This window comes from Suricata suricatta, chromosome 2 (assembly GCF_006229205.1).
Source record: "Suricata suricatta isolate VVHF042 chromosome 2, meerkat_22Aug2017_6uvM2_HiC, whole genome shotgun sequence".
Classification (NCBI taxonomy): Eukaryota; Metazoa; Chordata; class Mammalia; order Carnivora; family Herpestidae; genus Suricata; species Suricata suricatta.
The window spans coordinates 14,323,115-14,343,840 of record NC_043701.1 but is presented as its reverse complement, the minus strand read 5'-3'; the positions used below and the strand labels follow the sequence as shown (position 1 = coordinate 14,343,840).

Here is a 20,726-nt window from a genome sequence, read left to right as displayed (position 1 = left end):
TACCTGCTTTAAAGTAAAACTATATAGATATAGGGAAATTGATATTTACATCATAGTAGAATTGTATTTTCTTTTAAGACCCCTCTTTCCATATGTGGTCTAATAATCTACTGTTTTGGGGATAAGGATATGTTTCTAGGATAAGTCAAGACTTGGTTTAGACATTAGGTTCCCTGAGAGGCCTAATTCTATATAATATATATATAGTTTTAGAATTGAGTATCCTTAGGTGTTTCTTGAAGTGTGATCCAAAGACTGACTTATATCAGAATCACCAAAATGTTTGTTAAAAACTAGGCAGTGTGGGGCGCCTGGGTGGCTCAGTTGGTTAAGTGTCCCACTTTAGCTCAGGTCATGACCTCACAAGCTTGTGAGTTTGAGCCCCACTTGGGCTCTGTGCTGGCAATTCAGGGCCAGGGACCTCCTTTGGTTTCTGTGCTTCCCTCTCTCTGTATCCCTCCCCTGCTTGCACTCTGTCTCTCTCAAAAATACATAAAGATTAAAAAAAGTTTTTTTAACCAGGCAGTGCTCAAAAACAAAAATAAAACACGTAGTACTCATAGACCCCAAGAGTCTGCATTTTTAACAGGCACTTCTTATGCATACTGAAAAAGCACTGCCGTGGATGCTAGATTGCTAAACATCAAAGGGTAAAGCACTGATACTCCGTTAAGTGATACTTTCTTTTATCATTTGCAGATTCCCAAAATAAAAGATGATGATGTTGAGATGAAGAAGCGGAAGAGGAAAGAGGAAGGGGAAAAGGAGAAGAAACCAAGGAAAAAAGTCCCCAAACAACTGGGGTAGGTAAAATTAAACATCCCAAGGGGACTAGCGTTATTAGCTGCCTTTTCAAAAAGATCTATTTAGCATTAAACTCAGCTTGGCTGGGTCTAATTTAATACTAAAATTAAATGTATCAAGAACTGTTAACTTACGTTTTAATAATATTAATATGTATTAAGTGTTAAGTATTTATTAAAAAGTAGAAGGCTTTGTCATCTTAGAGATTCATGATGTTATAGGTCAGATTTACAAATTGGTTCATTAAGTATTTTTGTCATTATAATTTTTTACCAACAAGAACCATTCTGAAAGGATGGTATAAATGTAAACAGTTTCATCTTTTTATGCTAAAACTAAGCTTTTAGATACCTAGGGATTGAGGATTGGCAGTAGTCTATGTGTGAATGATTTATAGTTGTTTTAGTATTTAAACATTTATTAAGCTCTTCTTAACACTTCTGACTTTAGGTAATGATGTTGTCTCTAAATATCAAGTAGAATTTCTCAAAAGACTGAAGTCCTAAGAATGAAATGTTTGTACCTTGCATTCATAAAGTTACCAGTTGGTCGTACTTCTCAATGGTTTGTTTTGGGGTTTTTTTTTTTTTTTTTTTTTTTGGAGAACCAAGGGACAGAAACTGTGACAGGCTGGATTTTCTTTTCCTTGTCACCAGGGGAGGGCCATCTGAGCTTTGGGCTATCAGTATTCAAAAACTTGATGTAGGGAGGTATTTATCCTCTCCGAAGCATGCAATTTTAGTGAACTTGGTGTCATTAAATAATTAAGAGAAAACATACATGTTACTAATGAATGTTTTAAATGCTCATTATTTATAGGCAAACTTCCGTGGGAACAGAGTCTATAATGCCTTTTATTGAATTTGTCATTTTCTCAAATTTGTGGCTAATTCATGCAGCACATACTTATTAAGTGCCTATTATATACCAAGCATTATTCTGGTTTTGGAGTTTATTACAGTAGAGGACGGGCCTGCCTTCAAGGCACAGTGATATTTTTTTGATTCTGTAGTGCACCTAGAAGCGTGTATGCCATAGAATGTAGAAAAGATTTCTAGAGAAACTTAACTCCACTGAGACACCTTTTCCCTGTGGTTCTTATAGGGAGAAAGTTGTCATAGAAAATCACACATATGTGATTGTCTCACATGGCTGTTCCTAGAATGGAAAGTGAAAATGATCAGAAGGTAGTGGCAGAATAGGTTCTAGAAAGACTTTACATTTCTCTGGCACTTTGTAGCACAACGCACCTGGGGTACAATTTGAAAGCGTGCTGTGTGAGCGTCTCTGTTTATAAGGCAACTCTATTTTCACAAGTGCCTGCCTGCCTGCCTGCCTTTCTTCCAAGCATGTGCATGTGTGCATGTGCACATACTCGCACGCAAGCAGGGAAGGAGCAGAGGGAGAGGGAGAGGGCCAAACTTAAGCAGGCTTCCTGCCCAGCACAGAGCCTGACTCAGGGCTTAATCCCATGACCGTGAGATCATGACCTGAGCTGAAATAAAAAGTCAGACACTCAATCAGCTCAGCCACCCATGCACCTCATAGGTGTATTTCTCTACTTGGTTAATTCTTTAGGTGACTACTTTATAGATGTGCTAAAGAATGGGAACATTCCAAAAAGACTAGTAAGTTTGAATTCATAGACTTTAATAATCCTGAGTTACCATCAGTTTTATTTCTTTCTGTTGACTTTTGTGCTTTTGTTTTCTTCACTCTGATGGCCATTTATTTTTTGACCTTTCCCGAGCGAGTCCAGATGATGATGAAGGTGCTGTTGTAAAAGGATAATGTAAGAAGAAATTTGCTTTCCCACCTATCAAATAAATGACCATTTTGATTATCTGTGCCTGCTTATTTACATGGGCTTTAAACTTTAAAATCCTACGTAGCCTAACTGATTCCTTTTTTCTTCACAGAGTTGTGGCTCTAAATTCACACAAGTCTGAAAAAAAGAAGAAACGTTATAAAGATTCTCTTTCTCTAGCTGCCATGATTCGAAAATTTCAGAAAGAGAAGGATGCATTAAAGAAGGAGCCTAACCCCAAAGTCCCAATGAACTTAACGACCTCTTCTCTGAACAAAACCCCCTCCTCTGCTGTAGCATTGGGAAACGATGTCTCGGACTTAAATCTGAACAGTGCTGATCCAGACCTCCCCATTTTTGTTGGCACAAATGAACATGAACTGTTTCAGGAAGCTGAAAATGCCCTCGAGATGCTAGATGATTTCGACTTTGACAGATTACTGGATGCTGCTTCTGATGGTAGCCCCCTTTCTGAGTCAGGGGGGGAGAATGGAAACACCACTCAGCCAGCCTGTGCCTCTCAGGTTATGCCCAAGGTGGTGCCCACACTCCCAGAGGGTCTGCCTGTCCTTCTTGAAAAACGCATTGAAGACCTCCGTGTAGTAAGTGTAATAATTCCCTTGTTTCTTATTTGCTGCACAAACATATCCATAAATGCTTTTTATAAGGTAAAAATAAGAACCTACAATCCCAACACCCATATAAATAATTTTTAATTTTCTGTATTTCCTTTCAGGCATTGCCTATATTTACAGGTCTTTAATTTTAAGTAGAAGTATGTATAACTATAGTTATAGCATGATACGGATGATTGTTTTATTATTTCATTTCAACTTACAGTTTTCAGCATAGGTTTCATAAATACAATTTTTATTGTAAAAAAAGTCACGTAAACACAGCAGAGGGGAGGTAGGAGCAAATAGTAACATTGCAGTATTGTACCTGAACGTGGTCCCAACTACTGACATTTAGTTATTTTATAATTGATTTCCCCAACTAATCCTTCCCAGCTAATCAACACCTTCAGTAAGCGTGCTTTGTGTTCCCACTAGGACAGACTTGAGAGCCGAGTTTTTAGCGTGTCATGTTAGATACCTCCCTAGATCGACTTGGAGTCATAATCTTTGTTTAAGTAGCTGCAAATCCAGATAAATGTCATCGCACTTACCCAGTTAATCTCAGGGAGAGAGTATTTGGACTTAAAATAACGTTCCAAATCTAGCTTAAAATGCTCATATTGATTACTTTAGCATGTTTATTTGAACTCATGCCATATTTTAGTCTCCTTTTTTTTTTCCTGACTACAACACTAAAATACACAACACAAAATGTATTTCAGGAGCACCAGGCTAGCTCGGTCAGAAAAGCATGTAACTCCTGATCTCAGGGTTAGGAGTTTACACCACATCCATGTTGGTTGTAAAGATTCTAAAAGAATAAATTAAAACCCCAAAACACCAAAAATGTATTTCATACGTAGGGAAAGATCTTCCAAAATCTGACATTCATTCCCTGAAATAACCACTATTAACTATGTATTTTTTTGGATTTAATCCATGCCTTTTTAATTGTATTATTATAAAAAATAATTAATGAGATTGTAATGTATGGACTGTTCTACAATTTGCTTCTTTCTCCAAGGATTAGTGTATCTTAAGTCATGTTTTAAAATGTATTAATCATCTTTATATTGTATTTATTTTTCTTTTTTTATGTTATGTTTTTTTAATTTTTTAATTTTTTTAAATTTATTTTTGAGAGAGAGAGAGAGAAAGAGACAGCATGAGCAAGGGAGGGTCAGAGAGAGAGGGAGACACAGAATCCGAAGACAGGCTCCAGGCTCTGGGCTATTAGCACAGAGCCTGATACAGGCCTCGAACTCACAACCCATGAGATCATGACCTGAGCCGAAGTCAGACGCTTAACTGACTGAGCCACCCAGGCACCCCTGTGTTTATTTTTCTTAACTTTCCTTAGAATTTAAATATCTGGTTTGGGGAATATTAGATTTATCTAATTTTTTCAGTAACTGGCCCACAGATTTTATTTAGCAATTCTGGGTTGTTGGGTTTTTTTTTTTATGTTTTATTCTATAGCGTTTCTTCTGAAGTTGTGACTTAATTGCCCATTAATTTAGTTACCTTACTTATTTTAGTGTACTTCATTAGTTCAGGACTTAAAGAAGTGTGTTAAGCTATCCCATTGTCAATGGTTTGGTTTTTTTTTTATTTTGAAAATTTTAAGGTGTTTATTTATTTATTTTGAGAGAGTGTGTGACCTGGGGAGAGAGGGAGAAAATTTCATGCTTAACTGACTGAGCCACCCAGGCGCCCATATTTCCAGTGTTTCTTTGGTTATAACTTGCTTGTATTTTCCCTAGTTTGTTTGTTCATTTCTGTGCTGTGTTGTTTGACCCATAAAATTCTTGATAGCTAGATCTTTTTTGTGATCATTATTATTTGAAGGTGACTTGTGCTGTTAATGCTTTTCACCTTGAATTTAGTTTTGTCTGATTTACTGTGGAGTGTTATTTTTACCTATTTTTCTTATCATTTATGTTCAACCTCTTTGATTTTCTTTAGTTTAGCTCTTTCTAAGACATCATATAAATGGAAAGTTGTTTCTTCACCTCATTTGAGTCTTTTTTCTTTTAACAAATGATTTTAACTCCTTACACTTGTCATAATTATGTAATTGATCTTTGTCATTTTCTTTTTTATTCAGTTCTTTCACTTCCTCCTTTGTTTTCATTCTTTTGCTATTTTCTGTGCCTATTTTTTGAAAAGTTTACAATTTCTATAGTTTCAGTAATAAATAGGTTTTTTTAATATAATCTTTTTAGCCACTCTGTATAGAAAGTATAGATTTTCTTTCTTTTTTATGGTTGAGAAACTTGAGGTAAGTTACAGCATGGTCAGGTCCACACAGCTAGTAAGTGATGGAGCTGAAGTCTAACTACAGTCTGGAGCATGGGCTTTTTGCTATCCCATTTTGCCCATTCCTAAAATCTTTAGTTTCTTCTAAATTTTAAAAAGTGCTTAGTGATGTGATCCACGTTTTTCAAGATGTAATTAGTAATAACAGCTGCTGTTTCTTTAGCAAAACTTGTACCTTGGGCTAAGCGCCACGCTGCCGGTTCTCCCATAGCAGCTACCATTCAGGAGGCAGCCCTGTGGTTGCCCGGTGTCCTTTACCTGCTGTGCAGTCTGTCCTCCCACAGTCCCGTGAGGGAGGTAGTGCTCTTCCACTGAACAGATGAGGAAGCGGAGGCTCAAAAGGTGTAAATGCATTAAGAGCCGGAGCCATGATTCAAAGGCTCCGTAGCAGCCACTCTGTCTGCTGTGTTATAGGCCATTCATTCTCATTAATAAACAAACTTGATTAGTAATGAGTGTGTTACAACCTTGTAAAAGCTTTGTCTTATCTTATATGCCTGTAGTAGCCCTGCCAGGGTTAATATATCTGTCCCTTGGTAGGAAATCATCGATAAGAAGTTTGATTTCACTTACTGTATCTATGATTTCTATTTTTTCTTTGAATTATGAGATGGAGGGACACCTGGCGGACTCATTCGGTTAAGCATCTGACCCTTGATTTTGGCTCAGGTCATGATATCACCCTTGGTGAATTCGAGCCCTGTGTCTGGGCTCTGCACTGAGAGTGTGGAACCCATGTAGGATTCTCTCGCTCCCTCTCTCTGCCCCTCCCCTTTTTGTGCATGCTTCCTCTCAAGATAAGTAAACTTAAAAAAAAGAAAAGAAATATGAGATGGTATTTTTTCTTTAGGAGGTGAGATTTCATCCTTGGCTTAAATGCTTATGTCTGTGTGATAAGAAGTTTCTTGTGACTCTTTTCTTACTTTGTAATATTCTCCTGCTGTTCGACTTCTTGACTTTTTTTGATTCTGTTTCGTGACATTTGGTTTTCCTTACAGCTTTCATGTATTTCTGCCCAGTGCATATACAGTTTTCATTCTTTCTAAGAAGTACTGAGGCACGTCTTAGAAATTTTCTTTTATTTATTGCATGTAAAACTATCAAATAACGATGGGTTGACACAGTCAGCATATGCTTGCTCAGATTATTAGATCAGATTTTTTTTTAATGTTTATTATTGAGAGGGAGAGAAAGAGCATAAACTGAGGAGGGACAGAGAAGGAGTGGGAGACACAGAATCTGAAGCAGGCTCCAAGCTGTCAGCACAGAACCTGACGCTGGGCTCAAACTCACAAATCATGAGATCATGACCTGGGCCAGAGTCATATGCTTAACCGACAGAGCCACCCAGGCGTCCCTAGATCAGATTTCTTGATGTTTTACATCTGATGGATCTTAACTACGTCCTTTGTGATTTTCCCAGTAAATTTTGCATGTGGTAGAGTTTTAGTTTGTATCCTTGGTTTCTGGTCACCTGATTGAGGTGACAGTAATGATGAAAATATTATTCTTAAGCTCATGGCATTAATTTTTGCTTGTTTCTTGATAATAACCTTGGCTACATTTTTTTTTTTGTAAGCAGTTAGGTAGACCCTAAACTGGCTGCAGAAGGCCGGTGTCTGAGCTCCTTTGCACAGCGTGCTCATGTTGCCCAATTGAAGTTAGAGAGCTTGTGGTCTGAGCGCTGGGTCCACGACTTATTAAGTAGTGTGATTTGGGGGCATGCCACACAACCTCTGACAGATTCAGGTTCCTTGTCTGCATAATGGGGGCTGTCATACCAATGTCATGGCTGTTATGAGGATTAAACATGATAATAAGTGTAAAACAGAATATCAGACACATTCTGTAGACAATGTCTTTAGAAAGTGAGACTTCTGCTTTCTGTTATGTTGGAGATCACAATATACCAATGGATAGTCAAAATACACAAGATACCCAGAGCACCAAAACATCTTGTATTTGGGGTACCTGCCTGAGTGGCTCAGTCGGTTGAGCGTCTAACTTAAGCTCAGGTCATGATCTCATGCTTCATGGGTTCGGGCCCTGTGTCGGGCTCTGTGCTGACAGCTCAGAGCCTGGAGCCTGCTTTGGATTCTGTGTCTGCCCCTCCTCTGCTCGTGCTCTCGCTCTCGCTCTCTCGCTCGCTCTCTCTCTCTCTCCCTCTCCCTCCCTCTCTCTCTCTCTCTCAAAAATAAAACAATTTTTTGAAAAGTCTTATATGTATAATTCTGTTAATCTATAAAAATTGAGCAAAATTAAATAGAGATATAATAGGAACCAGTGGCACATGTGCTAAATTTGTTTCAACGCTCTGGAACTGCCTATTCACGTCAGGTCCTAAACTGGGTACGGAGGATACGAGGTGAAGTAAATTGCAGTAGCCTCATTCTCAAGAAGTTTATTCTTTCCTAAATAGATATGGAAACAAATAATGTGTTTATTGAAAGCAATGTTGACAATCTTATGTTTCTCTAGGCTGCCAAACTTTTTGATGAAGAAGGAAGGAAAAAATTCTTTACACAGGATATGAATAATATTCTTCTGGAGTAAGTAATTCTCTTCTTTCATTAAAAAAGCCTAAAAAATTATTTAAACTTTAAGAATTCATTTAAAAATATAGCTGATTACAACTTTACAGGTTGAATATTTTTTTAGATTAAAATTTTTTTTTGTCACACTCTCTGAAAGTGTCTTTCTGGAACAGCTCTGAGTGGTCATATTAAATTTGTTATAATTTTCCTTCTACTTTCAGACTTGGGAAAAAAATAATTCCATTGGTATCTAGCAAGTTTAATATAATTTGTACAAAAATTTTTAGGTAAATGGAAAGTGTGGTTTAAAGAAGGAATTCTGGTTTTGAGGTAGGAGAGAGGCAGTGTGGGGAAGAGAAAAGGAAGAGCAGAGGGGTGGCCGAAGGCCAGCGTGTGATACAGATTGTATTGTTTTTACTCTCAGCTGGAATTTGATACTAACCAGGCTGCAAGTTCTAAGATGGTGATTATTAAGTTGTCCTTATACACTTAATGGATTGTAAATTTTGAGCATTGGTTATAGAAGTTGAGTGTGTAATTAATTGCTGCAAGCAGAACTGGGCAAAAAACCAATCCTGGAGAAAACAGCAAATTTTACTCCTCTTTCACGGAAATGACGTGTGCCAGCTCTTAGTGGTTCAGTAGTGTTATGTACAAAGAAACAGGCAGTGTTTCCAGTACTGTGTGTGAGGCCTGTCTTTTAAATATACAATGAAGGTAGTTTCTCACATAAAGGATGATGGATTGGTTTGTTTTGATAACTGTTTTAATTAAGTACAAGCTCTCTTTCTCCTGGAATACTTAAGAAACCTTTTTGGTCCCCCGCGGACTCATGAAGCACATAACCTAGTATGCTACTGGTATGATGACAGGCATTTCTTGTTTCTGCTCCTCATTTTAGCCAGGGCTTTTCAGATTGATTCTGCCTGCCTGGAAGCAAGGCAAATGCTTCCTGTCTGCGCCAGATCCTTTTACCTGGCTCCCTCTTCACCCCCAATTCAATAAAGAGTGTAACCATTACTCATCAGAGCTGTCCCAGATTCCATAGTCAGGAATCTGGCTCTTCTTTTTCTTTCCACTTGAGCGCCCTGTGTTTACTAGAGCAGGTCATTTTCCTGTGACTGAGACCATTGTTTTTTCTTATACACTTCTGTGAGAGAGACTGTCTTTTTCTCTCCTAAGAGAAACAAAGGACCATCCTTGGGACCTAATATCTCAAATAAGCAGAATATCAAGATTCCATTAACAGGCTTCTCTCTTCCTTTTTCTCTCTTTTTAAATAATCTCTACACCCAATGTGGGGATCGAACTCATGACCCCGAGAGCAAGAGTCACATGCTCTGCTCTACTGACTGAGCCAGCCAACCGCCCCACCCCCCACCCCCGCAACCATCCTCAGCCGACTTCTCTTAATCCCTCCATGTCTGCCTTAAATCCTCTCGTTTTCTTGGAGGCCTATTTTTATTTCACAGAGTGTTCCTCTAGTTCTACAAGCCCTAGTGCTCATTTTATCTTTTTCTTTTTTTGTCACTTATTTATGCCTCTGTTTCCACTTTCCTAAACATCCCTGATTTCTTTGGACTGAGTTGATCTTCTAAGGGCTTATGATATGTGATTATTTTGTGTAGTAAATTTCCATGAAATTATCCACTTGTATTGGCCCTACCTCATCATTGCTTCTTTATCATGGGGAGAAAGGGAGGTAAGTTTATTGGACTAGGGAATGCTTTTTCTTTTTGCCTGCTTGAGTTTGACTTGGATCAGTAAATAGACAACATGCTGACTTGATCTTTCCTATTCCCTCCTTTACCTCAAGCAGACATTGCTAATAAAACCTTTATACTCTTTGTGATCTCAAGTCAACCTGAGTTCTGTTCAGCAAATGCTCTGGGCAGGCACTACAATCCCAGTGAACACTGGCAGTGAGCCCTGTCTGCCATCTCATTGTTAGATGCCCCTTTAAGGAACTCATGAGTGAGTATTGGCTTTTGAATCACTGTATGAATAGACTTATCAATTGGTCTTTCTGTCTCACCCTCTCTGACATAAAAGATTAGCCAAGTGCAGGGATTGATCCTCTGCCACAACTCCTTACTCTCTTGAGGGTTACTTTGCATTTGGAAAAACAAACTTGGAACAACATCTTTAACCTGTGCCACCCCGGGCCTTCTTAGGTAACACCAGAACCAGCCCATCTGAATAAAGTCGTTCAGGGAAGGAGGAATCTACATCCCTCAATAGGCTTTTGAATTCTTGTTATAAGATAAGAGCTATTTTTGATTTTGAGTTTGCGTTACTGCTCCCTAAGTCTTTCTTCAGTTACTAGTTTCAGTGGTTCTGTTATATGGATGGTATTGGTAGGATATCTGAAGTATGTAAGGAAAATTTCGAGAAATTTAGTAGCTTCCAATTCAGGTTTTCTTTTACTAGTGTTTGTAAACTGATTGAATTAAGGTATGTATTCTGGTTTGTTTGTTTTAGAGAGCATGAGCGGGGGGGGGGGGGGGGGGGGGGGGGGGGGGGGGGGGGGGGGGGGGGGGGGGGGGGGGGGGGGGGGGGCGCAGAGAGAGAAGGAGACAGAGGATCCAAAGCAGGCTCCAGGCTGTTAGCAGAGACCTTGTCGTGGAGCTTGAACTCAGGAACCACAAGATCATGACCTGAGCCATAGTTGGGTGCCTAACTGACTGAGCCACCCAGGAGCCCCTGTATTCTGTTTTTTTAAAAAGAGGGAGAAGGGTGCCTGGCTGGCTCAGTTGATAGAGCATGTGACTTGATCTCAGAGTCAGGATCCCAAGTCCACGTTGTAGAGCTTACTTAAAAAACAATTCTTAAAAAGAGGGAGTTGATAGGATAGGAAGATATATTTATGTATCAATTGTGGTGAAATGACTATGTTTCTAGAATTTTATGTGACCCAGAAGAATCTTTTTTATAGAGTTCGCCATTGCTTCAGCTATGAATTCCTATGTTGCATTTCTTTGAGGCTTCTTCAGAGGCATATGAGAGCCTTGTAAAGATAGGCATATAAAGGTGGGTTTCAAACCTGCTTACTTAGAAAATCTAGTGTTTGTCCTCAATGCATTATCAGCAGATGGCCCCAGTGTATTTTTGTCCATTTAGAGCCTGTAGGGATCTCATGCTTAAAATTTATTATCAGGGGTTTGAGATCCATTCATTTTAACATTTCATGCATGGATATCTGCTTTGGGGATAGACTTTAGTTAAAGAAGGAAAGAAAAGGAAAGAAACCTGGTGGAGAGAAGGGGTCAGGCTCAGGAAAGTTCATTGCTTTTGGAGAACCTGTATTTTTCTAAAGTGTGAAAATACCTGAAGTTCAGACTTTCATTGCCATGTGTTTTTAGTCATCTCCAGATACTTCTTAGACCTTAGAAGATTGTAATTCTTAGAAAAAAATTAAATTTATGAGACATGTATGCTTAAAATACACTGCTCTCAGGTAGGAATTTGTATATATTTGTGATAGACTGATATAGTCTGTAGCCTTAAGGGATAGTATGCTTCTCTGATTTTTACCTAGTATGGGCTTCGGAGCAGGGAGTCAGCTCTTCCTGGTTTTGAGTTTCCCTGTCTTTGGAAACCACTGATTTTTAGAAGTATGTCACTGAGTCAGTCTATTCTTAATTGAAATCTCTTACTACTTCGAGTTTCTATTTTATTTTCAGCTCAACTACCCTTTAATAATAGGGCAGGACTAGGAAGCCTCCAGCCCAGAGTCTAGACTTTTAATAGAGCTCCACGCACAGTTTATTTAACCACATGTTTATACACAGAACTTATGACAGTAATGGTCGTTTCCCTTATGATCCTCTGCATTTGACCTTCTGGTTCTTACAGATCCTAAACATTGTTCATTTGCATATTGTGTTTGACTTCTCTAATACAAGGATTTTTCTTTTTGCCAATGCTAAAAGCATAGCTTTCCATGTTTCTTTGTTTCTGAAATTGCAGTGTATCTTATAAGTTATTGATATATTTGATAGGCAGGGTTTCTTTTCTTCCCCAAAAGCTGTTAGTTTAATCTTCTCATGCATCTTATCTTTATGAGAATTGTTTATTAAATCTACCAGTGCCTTCTCCTATAATAGAATGTGATGATTTGGACATAGTTTGTTGCCATGAGCCCCAGTTAAGTCTTGGCCTTGAAAGTAATATCTGTTCCTATCTTCCTACAATAGGAGCTGCCAGATTCAGTGTCTTCCATCTTGGTAGAAACCTCAGTTATTTCTTGGTAGACTTTTCCAGCTGAGAATATGGTGGCTGTTAAAACTCTTTTCCTTTATTTTCTTTTTTTTTTAATTTTTTAAAATGTTTTATTTATTTTTGAAAGAGAGAGAGAGAGAGCAGGGGAGGGTCAGAGGGAGGGAGACACAGAATCCGAAGCAGGCTCCAAGCTCTGAGCTGTCAACACAGAGCCTGATGCAGGGCTCGAACCCACGAACTGTGAGATCATGACCTCAGCTGAAGCCGGACGCTTAACCAACTGAGCCACCCAGGCGCCCCATCCTTTTTTTTTCTTTCTTTCTTTAAATAACTATTAGGGGGCGCCTGGGTGGCTCAGTCGGTTAAGCCTCCGGCTTCGGCTCAGGTCAGATCTCACGTTCGTGGGTTTGAGCCCCGCGTCAGGCTCTGTGCTGACAGCTAGCTCAGAGCCTGGAGCCTGCTTCCAGTTCTGTGTCTCCCTCTCTCTCTGCCCCTCCCCCTCTCATGCTCTGTCTCTCTCTGTATCAAAAATAAATAAAACATTTAAAAAAAATAAATAAATAAATAACTATGAGGCCAGATACCCATTTAACAATTTATTTTTGGTCTAAAAAACTAATTTGTAAATGGGAACAGGAACTGAAGAATTGGAATAAATTGAACAAACTGTTTAATGTCTAGTTTGTGCAAGGCAGGCATAATTAGGGAGACAGATGGATAAAACAGTCTGAATGTGTAGCAAGAAGAGCTTTACCTCTTTTGCATCTGCAGTTTTTTCAGACACCTCTAAGGAAAAAATAGTGTAAGAACTCATTGAAACTATGTGACTCTCTAGCTTAGCAATTGTGGTGGCAGGGAGATGGCATGTGAACAGCTCTTTGAGCAAATGAGCTTGTGGTTAATAATGGAGTTCCTATGCTTTATCCCAAAATTTAGGCTTTGTCCCTGTTCATCAAAAAAATTATTCACCAGGCTACTTATGTTTATGTATGCTTGTTTATGTTTATGTTACTTATGTATTTATGTATGCTTTTACCTCCTTGCTGATGTATTCGTACCTAACGGAAATTCCGTACTACTTACATGTCGCTGTTTCTGTAAAGCATCGAGTTGCAGCTGCAGGAGCTGGGCCCGGTCACCCGCAGTGCTGTCTACTCCCATCTTGAGGCTTTTGTGCCATGCAATAAAGAAACACTGGTGAAACGTCTGAAGAAGTTACATCTCAACGTCCAGGTAAGAGGAGGAACGATCATGTCTGTATCTGGAGTGTTTTCACCTGGGAGGAGATTAGTTTCTATTTGGGACTTTTGCATATTAGTTGCTTTATACTCTTATTGTATGTATTGAATAATCATAGGTTCTTTAAGGGCATATTGGATCTCTTGAAAAAAATTCCTTTGCAGCAGTTAATAAGGCTACATGAGAATGTTTTCTAAGGAATAGATTCCCTAGACTGGTAAATTAACTTCAGTTCCACAGCTGATACTGCTTTGCCCTCAACAAGTATCTGACAGATTCATAACTCAGTTTTTTTTTTAATTAATTTTCTTTTTATTTTTGAGAGAGAGAGAGACACAGAGAGACACCGTGTGAGCAGGGGAGGGTCAGAGAGGGAGACACAGAATCTGAAGATAGGCTCCATGCTCTGAGCTAGGTGTCAACACAGAGCCCGATGCGGGGCTTGAACCCATGAACCGTGAGATCATGACCTGAGCCGAAGCCGGACGCTTAACCGACTGAGCCACGCAGGTGCCCCACGTAACTCACTTTTCTTATCAAAGGGATCTATACAGATTTGTTTGCGCCTACATTACAAAGACTTGGAAACAATCACAGGTTACATGTAAACTTAGAGATTTTCTTGCGTAGTCATTCCTGTTTTGCTAGATTCTTCTCCCCTAAAACCCCACCAAGTAATTATCTAAGTTTGAATGCTTTCAGTGGTCAGAAACTTATTTTATTATGATATCAGTTCTGTGCACCGAGACAAATCCAGGTGCTTTCCACCTCATTGGTCCTAATTCTACCTTTGAGTTTGTTCATAACCTAATTATTTGTCACCTTTATGGCTTTCATGTTTTTGAAGTCTTATATTATGTCCCCTTTCACTTCCATATAAAATGGTTTTCAGTACCTTCACTGTCCTGATTATTTTTCCCTTACGATTTATTTGATTATATGTTTTAAAAATATTTATAACATTCAAGTAATAGAAAACAATGCAGTTTAAGACAAAAAAGGACTTTTTTTTTCTATTATTAAAGGGATTTCACTGAATTAAAAATACATCCAGGGGACAAGTGGGTGGCTCAGTCAGTTGAGCATCTGACTTTGGTTCAGGTCATAATCTCACAGTTCGTGAGTTTGAGCACCACGTCAGGCTCTCTGCTGTCAGCGTGGAGCCTGCTTTGGGTCCTCTGTCCCCCACTTTCTTTCCCCCTCCTCCACTTGTGCTCTCTCTCTCTCAAAAACAAAACAAAACAAAACAAAAAAACAACCAGAAAGGGATGGGAACTGATAATTTGGATTAACTTTTGTTTTTCTCTACCTATCTCCTGGTGTCTTATTTTTATCCTTTTATGTACATCTGAAAATAAAATTACTTCATTCTCAAGGTTTTATATTATAGAAAGGCCACGCACAGAGATTGACTCAGCCCTCTCATCCCAATCCAAGTTTCCAGATCAGAAACCTGATTATACTATCTTGAGTCAACCTAAACTTTTCTGGCCAGAGGCTGGGAATTACACGGCACAACATGGCTGTCCAAGGCCTCTGTAGCTCCGATGGGGGAAAGAATGTGGTGCCCAGGACCAGAGTGTTATGATCTGATAGGCATAGAATTCTTTGTTATAGGTATTATACTTCTGTTAATAAAATAAATCTTTTGAATTCAGAAACTGTAAGTTCTTTCTCAGTGTAAAGCAGAATAATAAATGAAATTTACTCGAGGCCACGGATTTTGTGTCTGTCCCTGGCTCCTTCAGACACTGACCATTGGAGCTTACTTCCATGTGTTCAGGTGACAGACACAGGTGCCAGTAAAAAAGGAGCTAGAGGTAGGAGAACAACTTTTCATACATTATAAAATACTTTCTAAGGGGCATTTCAGATTGGATGTTTGAAGTTATTTGATATTCCTGTTGGCTGTGGAAGACCTCTGTCTTAACCTTTGCTTTTCTTTATATGGTTTTATCATGTATACTTTTAATCCCTAATTACTACATTGTTTGATTTTGCATGTTTTTGAGCTTTGTATAAATGGAATCATCCTGTCTCCATACTTTTCTTCTGCAGCCTGTTCTTTTACACTGAACATTAGGTACCTCAGATTTAGCTGTCTTTCCACGTGGTAGGACTCCTGTTGTCCTGCTGCAGTGTGTACACTGCTCCACTCTGTACACACATCCCGGTTCTTGTATTTATTTTACTGTTGATTGATATTTGGGTTGTTCCCAGGCAGAGAGTCTCAGCTACAGAATTAGGAGCTAATCACCTAGGCACCATGATCCTGGATGGTCACATTACTTCTAATGAGATTTTATAGCAGACACTGTCATGTGTGCAATAATGTTTGTTAGTTGGTATGCATGAAAACAGTGAGAGTCTTCCAGTTTCCTCTTTCTCTTTGACCTTGACCCTGTAATTTTGCTTGCAGCCTGAGTCACAATTAGTAACAATAAAATGAAAGAACAGGATGCCAACATCCGGTTGGTTGTTACCCAAACCAAATGATATGTTCTAATGTTGCAAAGCAGTGTCTCCACTCCTGGTACAGTTCCCTGTCAGAGTGGGGGTCAGCCAGTAGTAGTCTGCACAGTGTAGATTTTGTTCTTTACTTGATTTTTTTCTATTACATTTAAAGCGTCCATATTGTTTCTTGGCCAGATGTGAGGCATTTTTAAGAATGTAAAGGAATACATTATGTGTCAGCTATACTCAAAACATTTTTTAAAGGAAAAAAAACATAAGGAACACTACTAATTATGCTGGGTAATTACCAGGCACAAAGTAGGATTCCCGTTGGCTGCCTGGGAACTGTGGTCGTTCTAATTTTATAGCTGGCATGCATCATGAAGACTCCATGTTGTAGAAAAAAATGTCTGTATTTAAATATGCTCGTGTTTTAAATCTACAGTTAGTGTCTTTTGAGAATCTGCTTGCAAAATAATTTCTGTGAATGTGTTTAAAAAACGTGTAGTATGTTTTTTTTCCCCAGGATGATCGTTTAAGAGAACCTCTGCAAAAGCTGAGACTGGCTGTTAGCAATGTCATGCCCGAGCAGCTGTTTAAATACCAGGAGGACTGCCAGGCTCGCAGTCAAGCCAAGTGTGCCAAGTATGTGCCTCTTCTGTTGGGGCTGGCTTTTGCATTTGAGAAATATTTTTAGCTCTTAGGAGTTGGTCTTAAATGGACTTTATCACCAAATAGAACTCCACATAGACCACTGAAACGGTATAATTGAATATTTTCTAAAGGACACAGCACTTCCCATTCAGTTGCTTTGGTGTCAGAAGCAAAAGGTGTGTTGATTTAGTGTATGGGTGTGATCAAAACAAGAGCTGGCGCTGGTCAGATATTCCTGTGACACCTCGTTTGACTGGCTGAAGTCAGGCACAGATGTTTTCTGAACGCAAAGATAAGTAATCATGCCCTTAACTGACACAGGTTGAAGACCTAACTTATCAAACTACTTTATGATGCTCTTCAAAGTATTATGTATAGAAGTAGATTACCTATTTACTCTGCCTTTTGAGTTAACATTCAGTTAAGCAATTTAACAAGTGTCTCTGGAGCATATCATAGGCACTGTTGAGTTAAAACTTCGCGTCATAAAATATTTTTCCTTTTTAGGTTGCAAACAGATGAAGAACGAGAGAAAAATGGGTCCGAGGAAGATGATGATGAGAAACCGGGAAAACGTGTCATAGGACCAAGAAAGAAATTCCACTGGAATGACACCATCAGGTAAAATTTAACCAAAGCCTTCACTTTTAACCAAATGGATAATGCAGAACTAAGGTTTCTAATAAAAAGAATATATAGTAAATGGCAGAGTAGATTAGAAGCAACCAAAAGTTGGTGTGTAGGAAAAATTTATTCAAGAGAAGATTGACTTGGTCCTGATATCTTTAGAGTGCTTTCCTTTTATTTTCATATCCTACTTTTTATAAGCTAATCTTCTAATTATTCAGTCAGTCATATTGGCTTCAGAAGGTGAAGTACTCTGTACACATGTGTAATGAGTCATCTTTTTTAGCAGTATTTCTGTACTCCAAGTAGAGGGTTTGGTTGCAAGACTATCCCTTTCAGTCTTTGGTGCCCAGATGAAAGGTATCAAGGAAATTGTTCCATATTGGGGATTTGGCTTGTAGTGCAATGAGTGATGTGTGTTAGAGATTATTTATCTTCATGTCATCTTCTGAATTCTTGAGATAATATTCTTTATTATTGTTGTCAGATTTATGTGCTTTAAAAAATCTGTTTCAAGCTTAATTGTCCACAATTTTGCAGTCAGATTTATATATAAATATATATTTTTAATCTGTTTAGAACTTTGTTATGTAACCTTGTTGAGATCAAATTGGGATGCTATGAGTTAGAGCCAAATAAAAGCCAGTCCGCTGAGGATTATCTTAAATCCTTTATGGAGACAGAGGTGAAACCATTGTGGCCTAAGGGCTGGATGCAGGCAAGGTAAGAAATATAACATCCTAGATTTTATTTTACTTTCTTGTTATTACTCTGATTAAAGATATATATAGACAGATATATGACAGTCATTTTGCTAAGAACCTAGTGTGTTTCGCATTCTGTATAGTCCTCTCAGATGGTCTCTGCTTTGAAAACTTCAAGCACTGAAAGATAAAACGTTAGTCACAGGGACACGGAGATACAGAGACACACATAAAGGTGACATTTTTGCCAACCACTTTCTCTTTTTTGCACCTGACTTTGCCAATAGAGAAAATGGATGGAGGGATAGATGGCCATAAATGTTGGGAAGGGACTTCACATGGGTACCATGCAGATAAGCTTAGAGCTGAATATGAAATTGAGAGCGTAGAAAACGAGACCTACAATCTTGGGTTCTGTTGAAAATAGTAACTGTACATGGTGTCTCAAAAATTAATTGTCCAATATAAACCTTATTAAAGCGTTAAGAATGTTAAGATAGATGGCTATCGCAGCCGGTCGCCTACAGAGGTTCCATCTTAAATCAGCAGAAAACATCTGTTGATCTGTTAAAAGATTTAAAGAAACAAATGTTCTATAAAACTCCCCGTAAGCTAGATTAATGAATTTTCTCTGTGCCGTTATAACTTCCATTTGATAAATAAGCAAGTAATAGACTGTCGAAAACCATGTGAGTAAAACGAGAAAGTGGCTTTCATCATCTGTTACACAAGAATAATCATGTCCTTTTAACTTTTGCAGAATGCTTTTTAAGGAAAGCCGGAGTGTACATAATCATCTTACTTCTGCTCCGTGAGTAAAACAGACTCCATATTTCTTCACTTATTTTTACTCACGTCATGTGCTTTAGTAAACAAAAGTGTTATTTACTAAACGTTAGGTGAAATAGTGTACTTAAATGTACATTTAGGCAGTCTCCATTTTATTACTGCTTTTTTAAAAAAAAGAATCATCTTACTGTTGACTGTCGACCTGAGAACGCATTTATCTATTAAGTAGTTCTCAGGCTGGTCGCCGAACACCTGAATCTGGGCTGGCCCGAGATCTGGCGCTTAGGAGCCACATAGACCCGAAGGCTCTGATGGTTTCTTTTGTCCCTGGGCCTTCTTTTCTCCAGTTCTTTTGTGCCCTTTTCCTTTCCCTCTTACTGACGATCAGCATAACTAACCTATAGCTTTGTGCCTCTGAAGACAGTTTCTTATACATCCCTACCCTGCCTTGCCTTGCAGACTGCTTCATTCCACAAAGTTAACCCATTTCCCATGCCCCTCCCTTCTGTTCAAAACTGGGTATTTCCCTGGTGGTTTGATTACTAAAAAAAGATCTCTTATCCTGATAGGCAGTAGTAAAAAGCTGGGTGTTTTGTGGTTATATTTTTCGGTGAATACTGGTTGGCTCAACAAGAATTTTATTTTTACCTACAGCTAGGAGCTATTTCTCTGCACCATAGAAGTGTAATAATAAGATTTAATAAAACTAGCAAGTTACTGAAAATTTATCGACTACTGTAATTCAGTATTCTAAGAGGTCTGGTTAACAACTGGGTAACATTACAAAACCCTCCATATCCTCATATACAGTTAGAGTGGGATTGTTTTACAACTCTTAGAGATGACACTTTGTTAGGACACATCAGCGTTATGTTGAGTTGATTGTGGCTTTCGGTTCTTGCTACTCTTATTTATTGAATATGAATTCAGCATAAGTTTTGTTTCATATACATAGGTGTACTTTGTTGCTGGTGGTTTATTATCCTGGGGTCGGAAAGATATGTATGTATATATCTGTGTCAATAATATATCTGGCCTTTAATTTCCCAGTTCTAAAATCACAAATGTATTACAATTCAGGTAGAAAGAATTCATCCCTTTAAATCTAAAGCAGATATTCATATAGATCCTCTTTCAGTTTTTTAAGTAGCTTTATTATTATGACTAACTTTGTGTTTTATTTGGTCTTTTTTTGCTTTTATCAGAAAGTACAAATCTATAGGATGTGTGGGCCTGACATCTTTTGCCCCCAATGGTCTTTATAAAAAAAAAAAAAAAGAATACTTTGAAAATTACTGTTGCTTTAATGAAGTTGTAGATTGGTAGTTTTAATCAAGATATTTGTTAACTTAATGGATGACATATCAACTTAATGAAGTAGAAATACTCAGTGTGAGGTATTTTAGCCTGTTAACCCTTTAGTTATTCAACAGACATTTGGGTATTTTCTCCTACTTTGGAACCCATAAGATTTCTTGTCTTCAGACTTTTTCACACTGGTTCCCAAAGGTTCCAAGGTTGCATGGTATTTTTCTTGCCTTTTTTTCCTGTCATTTTGACATTTTTAATTTGATTTTTCATATTAAAATAATTTTCTTTAAAAAGGAGGATTTGTTTTTTCAAATAATATCTTATTTGCAAGTTCTTGGCAATGTTCTTTTCAAATTATGGTTTAATTTGAGCTTGAAGTTTCTTGAAGATCTGTTTTCCTATAAATAATTATTAATTCTTACCAGTTTTTTGAAGTGAGTTTTCTTAGGCAGCTTTGTTACCCTATCTTTAGTTATTTTTTATTTTGAGTATTTACATTTAATTTTCTAAAACCCATTATCATCTACAATTCATATTTTGCTAATGAGTTGGCCTTTTTTCCAGTTAATTGAAATTGGAGGGAATTTTATTGTATATTCATATATAAACTCTGTGTGTGTGTGTGTGTGTGTGTGTGTGTGTGTGT

The 20,726-nt window shown here is 38.1% G+C and overlaps 1 protein-coding gene across 1 annotated transcript in view; it reads left to right on the top strand.

The window, feature by feature from the left end:
- The window catches only part of UBN2 (ubinuclein 2), a 74,297-nt gene that overhangs the window by 27,637 nt on the left and 25,934 nt on the right, over window positions 1–20,726 (top strand). The window contains exons 5-13 of the mRNA XM_029917915.1: window positions 700–803; window positions 2,724–3,213; window positions 8,026–8,096; window positions 13,406–13,535; window positions 16,522–16,640; window positions 17,157–17,270; window positions 17,856–17,999; window positions 18,741–18,791; window positions 20,279–20,294. Of these exons, the coding sequence (XP_029773775.1) occupies window positions 700–803; window positions 2,724–3,213; window positions 8,026–8,096; window positions 13,406–13,535; window positions 16,522–16,640; window positions 17,157–17,270; window positions 17,856–17,999; window positions 18,741–18,791; window positions 20,279–20,294 (1,239 nt within the window). The remainder of the gene's footprint in view (window positions 1–699; window positions 804–2,723; window positions 3,214–8,025; window positions 8,097–13,405; window positions 13,536–16,521; window positions 16,641–17,156; window positions 17,271–17,855; window positions 18,000–18,740; window positions 18,792–20,278; window positions 20,295–20,726) is intronic.